Source organism: Symphodus melops (genome assembly GCF_947650265.1).
Source record: "Symphodus melops genome assembly, chromosome: 1".
Classification (NCBI taxonomy): domain Eukaryota; kingdom Metazoa; phylum Chordata; class Actinopteri; order Labriformes; family Labridae; genus Symphodus; species Symphodus melops.
In genome coordinates this window covers 27801659-27814757 of record NC_136691.1, presented here as the reverse complement: position 1 = coordinate 27814757, position 13099 = coordinate 27801659, and the positions used below count along the sequence as shown (strand labels likewise).

The 13099-nt window shown below is 40.9% G+C and overlaps 1 protein-coding gene across 2 annotated transcripts; it reads left to right on the top strand.

The window, feature by feature from the left end:
* The first annotated feature begins 865 nt into the window (after positions 1–865).
* Positions 866–11973, top strand: LOC306829304 (tumor necrosis factor receptor superfamily member 10B-like). Of its 2 annotated transcripts, none has more exons than XM_079352300.1 (10): positions 866–1063; positions 5507–5654; positions 5768–5896; positions 6023–6134; positions 6262–6353; positions 6546–6638; positions 8141–8169; positions 8355–8444; positions 9015–9051; positions 9209–11973. In XM_079352300.1, exons 1-10 carry the CDS (start codon positions 893–895, stop codon positions 9490–9492), a joined length of 1185 nt encoding a protein of 394 aa, XP_079208426.1. In that variant the 5' UTR covers positions 866–892; the 3' UTR covers positions 9493–11973. The 2 variants fall into 2 exon arrangements, with proteins under 2 accessions (XP_079208426.1, XP_079208425.1); XM_079352299.1 differs by having other exon boundaries at positions 8355–8606.
* The last annotated feature ends 1126 nt before the right edge of the window (positions 11974–13099 follow it).

The following is a 13099-nucleotide window of genomic DNA, read 5'->3' as shown; positions in this document are numbered from 1 at the left end:
ACAGGACAGTGGATAGAGTCAGGAATGGAGAGAGAGTGGGGAATAACATGCAGGAAATGAGGTCCATGGAGTGAGTGCACTATCCATGAGGATACCTGCGGACCCTAAAACTCCTTTTTTAAATGTATGACAAAAAGGTAACTGGGTTCAAAAATAGAACTTTATTTGTGTTCAGAGAGGTCAAATTACTGATGTAAATAACATCACTTGAATAACCTTAATAGTTGAGTTTAAATAGCACGTTTCAAGGGACCCAAAATGTTTCAAATGGCGGTGGGACAGAAAAAAACACACCTGAGACAGGTAGCAATAGGATGGGAGACAACGGAGAGACTCACCATGGAAGCTGATAAATGTTTGATTCTCTATAAATAACCTCAAACAAATGAACATGGATTCATTTAACAATTTTTTTAAATCTTAAATTAAAGTAACTAATGTAAGTAAATTAACAAATGTCTGCATTATTATAAAACCTTTCACCCTCTGTTTAAATAACTTTATTGGTTAAGTTAAGGCCTTACTTTGTATTACTGTATTTCATGTATGTACTTCATGTCATTTTATTATTCAATCCGTTTTTGTTTTTGTTTTTGAACTTTATTTATGTCGTTTCTTCTTGAATAAAGCTTAAAATAAAACGAGGATGGAGGCGGCCAGTTCGGGTTACGCATATGACGTCATTCTATGCTGAGGAATAAAACAAATCTCTGCCTATCAATAGTACGTACTAACCGTATATTAGATGGAGTAGATACTGCGTACTGACTGATTGAGTAGATACTTTGAGATTCGGTTGCACCCCTTGTATCTGAAGCTCCGGCTCATACAAACTAGTTGGGAGTGAGTTCTTCCTGCATGGAGCCGGTTATGTAGCCCCGCCCACTCTTCAATGGCGTCATCGTCCTCAGCGCAATGTGTCACACCTGCTGTAGACTTCGATCCTGAGGAGAGCGTCACGCGCAGGTTAACGCAGATTATTGACACGTTTAGGAATGATTGGAGTCAAATCTGTGGATTCAAACTTCTACAGCAAAGCATGACAACGCTCCTGACCTGTCAGGTAAGTGACTTTTTGTTGTTGGCACTGTTTGATAATAAGTCCAATGTGTTTATTAAAAGACACTATCGATCCCATGATGAGCATTTCCTCATCGTGAACAACAACAACAAACAAATAGTTGTGTTGAATCTACGTCATCCGAACACATCCAAACGTTCATCATTGTTTCACTCACACTGACAGTCAAAGTAGCAGCTCATAAATGTATTTGTATTAAAACCAAAGTAGAACCAAGTTGACTTGAAAGTCTCCAACCTTTCGTAGAGGCAGGTCATGTGAAAGATCTGCCGCCTGTGTGTCAAAGTGTCTCAGTGTTTCCGAGCCCAGGTGAGACATTCCTCATCCATTCAAACCCTGTTAGTATTCTCCACACATCACTGAGCTGCTTACTGTCCTGCTCAATTCACAACACACATGAAATGACCTAACAAATGAATCTACTGAATGTCTCCCTTATTGTCGCACTCTGAGTAAGATTTGACTCTTGACACCTATGAAGTGTCTTTTCCTGATTGAGTTTTTTCCCCTGGATTCAGCCCTTCAGAAAGTCCCGATCTGTACACTCTCTACATCTCTCAGGTTTCTTATTTCTATTTATCTTCCTGACTTCACACACTGCAGCTTTTTTTTAAAATATCAGTTTACTCCTTGCATGGGTGGGATAGTTGGACTTTAATGTCTGGGCCTCCAGATAATTCCCAGGAATGCTAAATGCACATGTGAGTAGGTGTGTATTTGTGCAGAGTGAGTGGGGAGAAGTCCCTGCATGATCCAAAGATATTAGGAAATACTGGGTGTGGATTGGAATCTGGTGACTGTATGATTACCTTATTTGGGTTGGTTTCACCTGGCCAGGTTCACTACCTGTGGACACAAGGTGACTTCACAACACATCATTCATCACACCTTTATTTGCCTTGAAACATGTCTGTGAGCAGAGGACGAACTGTAAGACAGGCCCACATTCACAAAGGACAATAAATGAAACAAACAGCAGGAAGGAGTCCATTTTGAACACACTGTTAAAGACATTAAATTAAAATCTATGTACTTCAAAGTAATCTCATTGTTCTTACTATAAAACATGAACTCAATCAACGAGCTGATAGATCAGGGGTTCTCAACTGGTCCAGCCTGAGGACCCACCATCAACTCCTTCAAGAATATCATGACCCAACTATTACATATTATTTAATAGATGTATTTTTAACCAGTGTGACTTATTAAATGATAAATTGTGCATTTTGGTCCTCGTGTGAAGAAAAACCAACATGTTTTAAGAGCACTTCATACATTTAATCTCACATAAAAGCATGCCACCGTGCTCCCACAGTAATGATAGATGGATACTTTATTGATCCCGAGGGAAATTCAAGGCATGCAGGACACAAGACATTAGTTAAAATCATCATGCTGTAGTTCATTCAATAGAAGAAGAAGGGGGGGGGGTGCCATGTTAAAGTGCAGAGAGCAAACACTGACTAAGTGTGAGCAGAGTAGGCGGAGCTACTGAGTGACCTACTGGAGTGATGAAAGTGATCGAACCACTTTATCCAGTGTCCAGCATCTGAATGTGGCATGAAGCGGGATGTTTTTTTTATGGGGGGGGGGGGCTGTACTGTGGGAGGTCCGGCTGCGTGTCATGAACGCTCTTTAACTCACCAGAAGGCATCACGCTGGCCTGATTTTCTCCTCTAACTTCATATATTAGTTTGGGGACAGACAGGAAATAAGTGTTAGTCCTTTATTAGAGGACAGCTGAAGTGAGACGTGACATGTGGAGGAGGACACACAGCGAAGTGCCGAGCTCATTTGAACCCACTATCACTGCACTGATCTGTCCATGAGGTGCACATAAAAACCACTGAGCTACCGGCCCTCCTGAAATAACTTTAAAAGGGTTTCTCTTTCTCCATAGAGCACAAATGGCAGCTGCTCAGACCTTTTTATTATTTTTACTGTTATTATCAGTCTGTCGATGAAGTCTCCTCATCGTATCCACATTCTCCCCTCGTACCTTGAGCCGCTTCACAAAAAATAAAAATAAAGATCCTAAACAGAAAGACTTAAATAAACATTAGTGTCATGAGAGACTCTGCAGATGTAAATGATCATCTTTTTATCTTTAAGAAATGCCTCAAATATCGGTTCAATCTTTGTGCATGTTCAAGAGTGAGGACCAAATATAATAATGGAGTCACACATCAGAGGGTCAGTCATGATTTAATTTACTCTACGTCAAAGTTTCCCCAATCATTTCAGACAGAGCAGATAACTGAAGAAGCAGATCAAACCAGGCTGCATGGAGAGTGAAGGGCTCCAGCAGCAGCTCGTCTATAATACATAACTCTATCAGAGCTTCTAAACTTCATCAGGAGCCTCTTGACCTCTTTTAGATTTCAGATAATTCACCAGAGCCAAAGACATTAATATATTGAAATTAGGACTGTCAGCATTACTTAATTTATCACTTGTTAGTTTTGTTCCTTCTGACCAGTGGTTGTCTACGAAAAGGTGGAGCTAAACACTGCAGTCAGCTGATTGGTTGAAAGAATTGTCACTTCCTGTGTTACGTCGGCAAACTAGACTGTGTTTAAACCATAGACTGTGTTTAAACCATAGACTGTGTTTAAACCATAGACTGTGTTTAAACCATAGACTGTGTTTAAACCATTGACTGTGTTTAAACCATAGACTGTTTAAACCATAGACTGTGTTTAAACCATTGACTGTGTTTAAACCATAGACTGTTTAAACCATAGACTGTGTTCAAACCATAGACTGTGTTTAAACCATTGACTGTGTTTAAACCATAGACTGTGTTTAAACCATAGACTGTTTAAACCATAGACTGTGTTTAAACCATTGACTGTGTTTAAACAATTGACTGTGTTTAAACCATTGACTGTGTTTAAACCATAGACTGTGTTTAAACCATTGACTGTGTTTAAACCATAGACTGTTTAAACCATTGACTGTGTTTAAACCATAGACTGTGTTTAAACCATTGACTGTGTTTAAACCATTGACTGTGTTTAAACCATAGACTGTGTTTAAACCATAGACTGTGTTTAAACCATTGACTGTGTTTAAACCATAGACTGTTTAAACCATAGACTGTGTTCAAACCATAGACTGTGTTTAAACCATTGACTGTGTTTAAACCATAGACTGTGTTTAAACCATAGACTGTGTTTAAACCATTGACTGTGTTTAAACCATTGACTGTGTTTAAACCATAGACTGTTTAAACCATTGACTGTGTTTAAACCATTGACTGTGTTTAAACCATAGACTGTTTAAACCATAGACTGTTTAAACCATTGACTGTGTTTAAACCATAGACTGTGTTTAAACCATTGACTGTGTTTAAACCATTGACTGTGTTTAAACCATAGACTGTGTTTAAACCATTGACTGTGTTTAAACCATTGACTGTGTTTAAACCATTGACTGTGTTTAAACCATTGACTGTGTTTAAACCATAGACTGTGTTTAAACCATTGACTGTGTTTAAACCATTGACTGTGTTTAAACCATTGACTGTGTTTAAACCATAGACTGTGTTTAAACCATTGACTGTGACACACAGCTGATTGTTTACGTCTTTATTTCTCCTCGAGTAGATGAACTGCTGGATGTCTTCCATTGTTGGTTTTGTTTGTGTTGCGTTTTAATAAAGGGAATTTATTAGTTAGCGGTTAGCTGCTATCATGTGATGCTATCACGTAGCGGCTATCGGCATCCGGCTTACACACCGCCTACCAAATAGGGCACGGGTGGCTGTGGAAACACAAACGGGATCAGGCTTAATTGAACCAAACCGTACCGATCCGTACCGGACTGCTGTGTGGAAACGGGGCTTCCTGGGCTATCCTCAGGACCCACCACCAACTCCTAATGACAAACTGTGACCCCACTTCAAGTTCATGTCCTGACCTTCCATCTCCTTTCTGTGTTTCAAAATAAAAGCAGGGCTGAATTAAGAAAAAGAAAGGGAGAGGACTTAAAATGAAAGCCAAACAATTTCTATTTTAAAATAGCAAATGAATAGAATTTGAAACACAGTATTAAAAATGAGATCAACGATGGAGCCTGTAACCCAGTGGTTAGTGCACACACAGTTAGTCCTCCAATCAGGGAGCTCGGGTTTGAATCTGACCTGTGGCTCCTGACCACATTTCGCTCAAATCTCTTTGTGATGGCTGACTATCATAACATTCACTGAGATTAACTATTATAAACATTACAGCTCAGCCATTAGTCGTGATTAAAACATGAAGTCAATTCACAACCTGACGTAAAATCTTTTACTTCACAATCAAAAAAACTAACTTCTGACTGACTGTTAGGCTTTCTGGCTTTCTTTTATTAAAGATGGCTTTCTTTAAGACAACAACATCTGTCATTCCAGTGATGTTTTTTCTCTTCTCTCTTTCAAAGGTTTGGATGGTTTTGATTTTTCTCGTCAAGCTCACGGGGGGCATGCAAGCGCCTGGCCATGACGTGGACATCGTACGGCGGGAAATCTACTGCGACGACGAGGAGGAGTACCGGCATGGCGACCTGTGCTGTTCAAACTGTCCAGCTGGTGAGCCACTTGATTTACTCCACGGCGATTCAAATCTCAGCGGAATGAAATGTTAATGCTTTATTATTCATGTAGAAAAAAACACGTCCTTGCTTTCTGTGTGTGTTTGTAAGGTTACCGTTTGATATCTCCATGCAACGAAAACCGAAGGAAGGGCAAGTGTGAGAAATGTGAGGATGGAACATTCACTGAGCATTCAAACGGACTGAAGCAATGTTTTAAGTGCTTTCAGTGTCGCTCAGGTAATTCAGCTCGACAACTTCACGCTACTGATGGATGTGATGTGAAGGTCAAATCCATATTCAAACTTTTCAAATGTCTCTGAGCATAAACTCTGACTTCATGAGCTCTCTGTGCTGCGTCCTCAGATCAGGACGTCGTGAAGCCGTGTTCTCCGACCCAGAACGCCGAGTGTCAGTGCCGGTCTGGAGGGTTCTGTGCTCCAGACCAAGCGTGCGAGGTGTGCAAGAAGTGTTCAAGGTGAGTGTCTGCCGCTCGAGTCTACACCTTTTGATGGTACAGACTGATGGATGATTGCTTCATCTCGATGGATAACGCCTCACTCATTGACATTCTTGAAGCATTAAACAGTGTGTTTTAAATCTAGGTGTGACAAAGATGAGGAAACAGTTAAGAACTGTACTTCAACCATGAACACGCAGTGCAAGAAAACCCAGCGCAGTCCTTCCTCTGCCTCAGGTAAACTCCTGATCAAATGTGTCAATGCATCGCTCTTCAGTTAAAACTAATCGACCAATAGGCATTCTCTGAAATACAGTATGTGTAAAGCTTGAACACCACACAGACAGAGAGATGTGTGGCTAACTTGTCTGTGAACAGACTTCACACACAGTAATGGTCGTTTGTTCTGTCTGGTTTTTTCCAAATCAGAGACCACATGGATTGTTTTTGTCCTGATTGCTGTCGGGGGAATCTTTGTCGTTGTCGGTGCGGTGGTGTGGCTGTGCAAACGTCGAGCAACAGGTAGGTGAAAATAGAAAATCCCAACACAAGATGTACAGAGGCCACAGTCGTCGGCTCTTCAGCTAACCTGACGAAAACACCTTCTGCCGTGCGCTAACTCGAGGCCTCCTCCTTCATTGTTAGGCCCTCCTTAAGCATTTCAGGGTTACAGATGATCAGGGATATGTTGGGATTACACCTTTCTATTCACGTGGGGTTTCTATCCCCTTCCCCCCTCTTCAGCTGTCTTATCAGACGAGACAAATATATTTGAACATGTTAAGGATGAGCGTGCAAACATACTTCAGTCTGGTGCAGTCTGATTCATTCAAGACTTGTGCTTTATATTGGATATGGATGAATGGATGGACATTTGATCTTTTTCATCATTAAAACAGTTCTGTGAGTTATTCTTCTCCCTGCTGACAGTCCTCTCTCTTTAAACACGTCTGTATTAATAAACTAGCAGCTTTGTTTTCACATGGCAGTCAAAGAGTTTGTTTGAAGAATCTTGACTTTTATTTTCTTCACTTTGCTAATGTGTTGTTTCTGTTTGTCCTTCATGGACAACGCCGTACAATATGTGCCTTGCTAAAAGGAAATGTGGAAGGACAAATAGATTTGTTTATTTAATGAAAAGAATGAAGGGATGAGCAGTGACGGAAACCTGTTTAACCTGGCTCTAACCGGCTGGAATGCAGATTCTGATGGTCACATGGCAGCTTGCACAATAACAGATGATGTGCTCACACTTCCTGTTGACGCAAGATGATGATACAGTATATGGAAAAACTTTAATGAGGCCAACATAATGAACATCTTTTAGCTGGTTAAACTGCTCCACCCTGCAGACCGTAACTCAAACACTGATTAGTCAACGGGGACGAAGTAGTGACCAAGCATATTGAAGGCAGACCGGTAAGACCTCATTCAGCCAGCCTGAAGGTATTAAAGGGACCCTGCATGTGGGACCGTTGTGATAAATCTGTAGCAGGAGTAGTGACAGATGCAAATCAAGTCCTGCATAAATAGGTCATCCAGCAGGACAGAATGTCTGTGTGACTTTAAAACTGATCTCTACAACACACCTCCTTTGCTCCTTCAGTGCCGTTTACGTTAGAGCACTACAGACCACTTGTTGGTGTAATGATTGAGCTGCAGGGCCGGCTCCAGGCGCTTCAGACTGCGGTGGCTCCTGCCTTGTACAGAGGTGGCCTGAAGTTGATTTGTACACTTAAAGAGCTTTTATTTGCCCCTCCTGTAACAGAACAGAGTCTGCTCTACGACGCCATAATGAAAATATTTGCTCTGTTTAGTCCAACGGAATGACAACATCCACAATAGAGCTCGAGCTGAATTCTCCAGATAATATCAGCTCACTGGATGGAGCTCATGCCAGCCCTGGCCACGCCCCCGTCTCTCTGTAAACACAGTACCTAAGAAGACGCCCGTGTTATTCTACCTTTTTGAAGCACTCCTGGTTAACTAATGAAGGTCAATTCAAGTCTGTTTTTTTTTTCCAGCCTCTCAGAGAAATCTACCTGGTGGACAGGTACGTTACCTATTGCATCTTAATAATCACAGAGATTAAGTTTTGAACTCATCATTTATTTATTTAAATAAATACATTTTATATTATATAGTGTAAAGAATGAAGATAAATTCAAAACTAGTCTGAGAAATATGAAGGTTTCTCTTCAAAAAGTTCTATAAATGGTGTGTCTGACTGTTCCTCAGGATTACAGTGACGACTCTCTCACTGAGGAAAGGAGGAACGCAGACACCCAAAAGCGTAGCTGCGCAAATCTGCTCCTGTCCGGGCAGCTGGTGAGAACCAAATCCTTCACGGAGGATGAGCGTCAAGTGTTGTGTGAAAGCGTCAGCAGCTCATCCAGTAACTCTCAGCACAGCCTAACAGGCCCGCCGTCCTCTGCATTCCCCACGTCTGGCCCCCGAGCCGGCTTCACAGTTCCACCGCCACGCAGGAGGGTGAGACCTCAGCCTGCTTCCAACCTCGCTTCCTTCTCACCTGCTTACTACTTGAGTCATGCTTTGTTTTCCTAACAGCTGACGGCCCAAGCCTAGCAAGTCATCCACCCACAGTCTGTCTTCTCTCCTTCAGAAAGTTAAACTGTAGAACACAGTTTTATGTTTTATACAGTGCAAACATTTTTTTTTTCTGACCACCCTCCCCTTTTGCTCCACCTGTTGACTCAAAGATTTTCATAAAACAGTCAAAGTGGTGGCTCAGATTAGGAGCGTGACGTTTTCAATGCCAGCTAACTGAGTGAGTGGTGACTTGTGAAGTCTTGGAGTCACAATAAATGATAAGACTCTTAAGGAATTTAAACGGACATCCCTTGATTTTAACAATTGTTGCTCTCTTGTGTCGTTAAGGAAGAGGAAGAGTTTCCCTTGCTTTATCCTGTGAACGGTAAGTTTTTATTTTCTTGAATTCCCTCAAATGTTAGAACACTTGCTACCACGTTCAAACATGAATCAGTGCAACTCTCTCATGAAACGGTGAATATTCAGGACACTGGTGAGCTCAGGGTGACTGAATGAAGGTTTGTTTTTGTCTTTGTCTGCAGGTGAAGAGTCTCTGAGGAAATGCTTCGAGTATTTTGAAGAAATGAATGTCGACTACGTCAAGAGATTCTTCCGTAACCTCGGGATGTCTGACAACGAGATCAAAAGCAGAGAGCTCCTCACCCACGAGGACAAGATCCACGAGCTGCTGAATGTTTGGGTGGAGAAGAAAGGCAGAGAGGCCAGCTTAAATGACCTGCTCAAAGCTTTACTCGATCTAAATCAAAGGTTAACAGCTGAGATGGTCAAGGAGAAGGCTGTTTGCAATGCTCATTACCATTTATGAGTAGAACGGTTTCTCTGTTTGGACAGGAAACCTTTAGTTGTCTTAGTTCTACCAAGGTCCTTGTTGCTAAATGCTTCCAGTATGCTCTACTCATTTTTGATTGAAGTAGCACTGAACAAGGTTTTAGGAAACTGAGCGAGTTAGTCTCTTGGCTATCTCTCATGCTTTCAAGTTTTAAATTGCCAAAGCTTGTGTTTCAACCAGTATTATTGTGTTAGCTACGGTAAAGGGTGTTGCCTATAGAGCTGAGTTTGCATCTTGCGACTTAATTCAAGAGAAAAAAAAAAAGTCACTTTAAATGGAGTGCCTAAAGTCTAAAGAATATCACTTCATGTGATCGGGTACGAGTTGCCTCCAAAAAGTGTCTGCCCTTCTCACCTATACATGGCTGGTTGGACTTGCAAAGCACGAAGCTACAGGCCAAACATTATGTTGTCTCGGTGTTTGAGCACGAGCACGTCATAGTACTGTACCGACTTTGTTTCTCTACATAGTTTTATTGGAGACTATTTGTTTCTGTTTTCAGGAATTGAATGTCTCAAATGTGAGCACTGATTACAGGAAAATGTCAGTTATTCAAGTGATGCCTTACAAGTCATTAAAAGGAGACAGAGTTAGAAATAGGAAACAGTTCTCTGTTTTCCGTCTGACTGTGTTGTTCCAGTTACACTTACAGTATTATATTTATCATACAATGGCTTCCTTATTGAAGCAAGAAGAATCCTGCATATTTGCAGATATGTTTCTTATATACTCAAATGAAAAGCTATTTAACTGGTGAATAAATCAAGTAATATCGACGTACATCTACGATGAAATCAGTCGATACTGATGTTCACTGGATAAGCTAATATCGGCTGAGATGATCAGCAGGCTGATTATCATCCTTGCTCAAGTTGGAACACAATGTTACTTTGGGGCGTCCTCTTTGTTCTGCATTTAATGTTTGCATGATGCAAGGAGGCCTTTCCTCTTTATTAGGATAAGAGGTACACCAGTCCTTAGGGCGTCATTGGTGACTCAGCTCCCAGAGGTTAACTTCCCTGTTGGAATGAGTGACTGAGCGTATAACTGGGGCACTTACAGCATCACTTGAGCTTATAGCATTTGTGTGCTTATAAGATATAAGTCTGTTTGACACTGAGTTATGTTGTTTTTAAAGTCTTAATTTTTTGCCAAATTCGTAACGAAGCTTGAGTTGAAAAGTTATAAGGCATTAATGGTGTTATTACCCACGACACCTTAATTAAACGTTCCTATGATGGAAGTGTTTGTTGTATCTGACAGCTGCATGTCTTGCTTTAAGTCGTCTTTCTACATTTTTTTAATGAGCGGCTTTGCTGCCGAGCTTGTTGCAAATATCAGTTTATTGTCAGCTCATTGTTGAGTTTTCTTACTCAGCTGATAAATCAAGTTTTGAGATGTATTTGGATGGTTGCAGGTTTATTGAAGTAAACTGTCACAACATATTGTTTGTTGATCTTGACTCTCAGTTCAGGCCTTCCTGCCATCAATAAGTTTGATAAATATACTGATGCCAAAGCTCTGATTCTTCACAGACAAACTCTGAAATATTTGATTTTAAAATGTTTCTTATGAGAAGAAGCTGAAATGAGAAAAGGCCTCTATGCCAGAAGAGGAAATGAAAATATTTCTAAATATTAGTTTTACATTTTCTATAAACATGTGCCTCTGTTTTATGTACTGAGTGATGTGTACTGGTCATATCTCTCTCTGGACACAGAGGGGTTCTCATGGTGAAATGTCAAATAAAGATGAAACGTACTTGACGGCAGTCATTGTATCAGATGACCTGAAAAACACGGTGATCTGTGCACACAGGCTGTTTGCATATCCAGTGTTTCTCAAGCCTAAATAATGAGCTTCTCTCCAGACGGAGAAAATATCGAGCACGAGGTTCATAAATAAACGCTCTGTCGCTGCCTCCCCACCTTCAAATGTTCATGGTTGCATGCTTAAAGCAGAAATGGTCTGTCAACTTGGATGTTTGTTAATAAAGATCTGCCTCATTACATTGTTTTGTTTTTGTTTTTACAAAAGACGTTCATATATGATTTATGCAGCATTTAATTGGGTTTACCCTCTAAAATTCAGAAGCTAAACACAAATTAAATTTGTAATGTTTGGAAACGCATGTTTTGGTGCTTGGAAAAAACAAGGAGTGTTGTGTTGTAAATTGAGTGTTAACCATGCTTTTATGTTGAAATAATGTAAGACTTGGGACCAAAATACTGGAGCACTCAAATCACTGAAGGCAAACAGTAACGACGTGAACTTAAGCACAAAAGAACTTAAGGCTTTTAGTTTAGTACAATGATGTGAGGTTTGGACACGAATCTTTCACCTGTTCATGTCTAGAACTGTGATGCTGGGGACTTGGCCAGGACTCCTGTAAAAAGAGATCTTGAATCTCAACGAGACATTTTCATGGTAAAATTAAAATGTTTCATGTTTAATCTTGCTGGCCCTCTTCAAGATGTACTGAAACACTGTTTCAAAACTATCCGTAAACGGATGCTTTTATACAAATCCAAAATCAAACAAAACATAATTCACAACTTTTAATTCAGAAAATCAGAGCAATACTTTGTTCCCCCAATGTGAATGAAAAAAAAAACATGAATACAAAAGTTAAAAGGTTGATACGTTTATTGGTTGGATGTTTTCAGGAGACACGAGCAGCACATTAAACCTTCAAAAGCAGAAAACAAACGTCACCTCACACAGCAGGAAGATAGATAGATAGATAGATAGATACTTTATTGATCCCGAGGGAAATTCAGGGCATCCAGTAGCAGTATACAGACAGGCAGGACACAAGACATTGGTTGCAATACACACCCGCTGTATCCCCCCCCCCCCCCCCCCTGTATACAATAATCCCCCAAACAAGATTTAGCAGCCCCTATGTGACTGAGAGTAAAGGTGAAACCTGTGCAGTTGGCATTAGCAGACACCTTCTTCTGCCTGGAGGGGGAGCTAAAACACAACCTAGCTTTACAAGTCAACCAAACCAAATGCCCTCCACCTTTAGTAAGTCATATCAATCAATCAATCTTTATTTATATAGCGTCAATTCATAACATCTCAAGACACTTTACAAAAGCAGGTAAAGGACCTTACTGTTTGTCTGTTAACATTAACAGAAGAGCAGGTAACAAGACCATGCTCATTGTTATGTTTACAAAAAGCAGGTAAAGGACCTTACTGATGGCTATATTACAAGAGCCCAGCTTAATCCATCATAGCGTGGCAAGAAAAAACTTCCTTTTAACAGGCAGAAATCTTCAGCAGACCCGGATCATGACGGAACAGCCATCTGCTAAACTGTGCTGGGCTTGAAAATGGGATGGGGGAGATGGGACAAGATGCAGAAAGAAGAATAGGATGGGATAGGTTGGGGGGGGCGGGTCTGGGCAGGCCATCCTCGGGGGGGGGGGGGGGGGGGGAGGAGCGAGGGGGGGGTTGTTTGGGCAGGCCATCCTCACCAACAGCCCCAAGGAACCCAAGAGAGCTCAAAAGGAGAGGTTAGAATACAAAGATAGTGACAAGCAGTAGCTTGTTACTATAGACATATCTTATTACT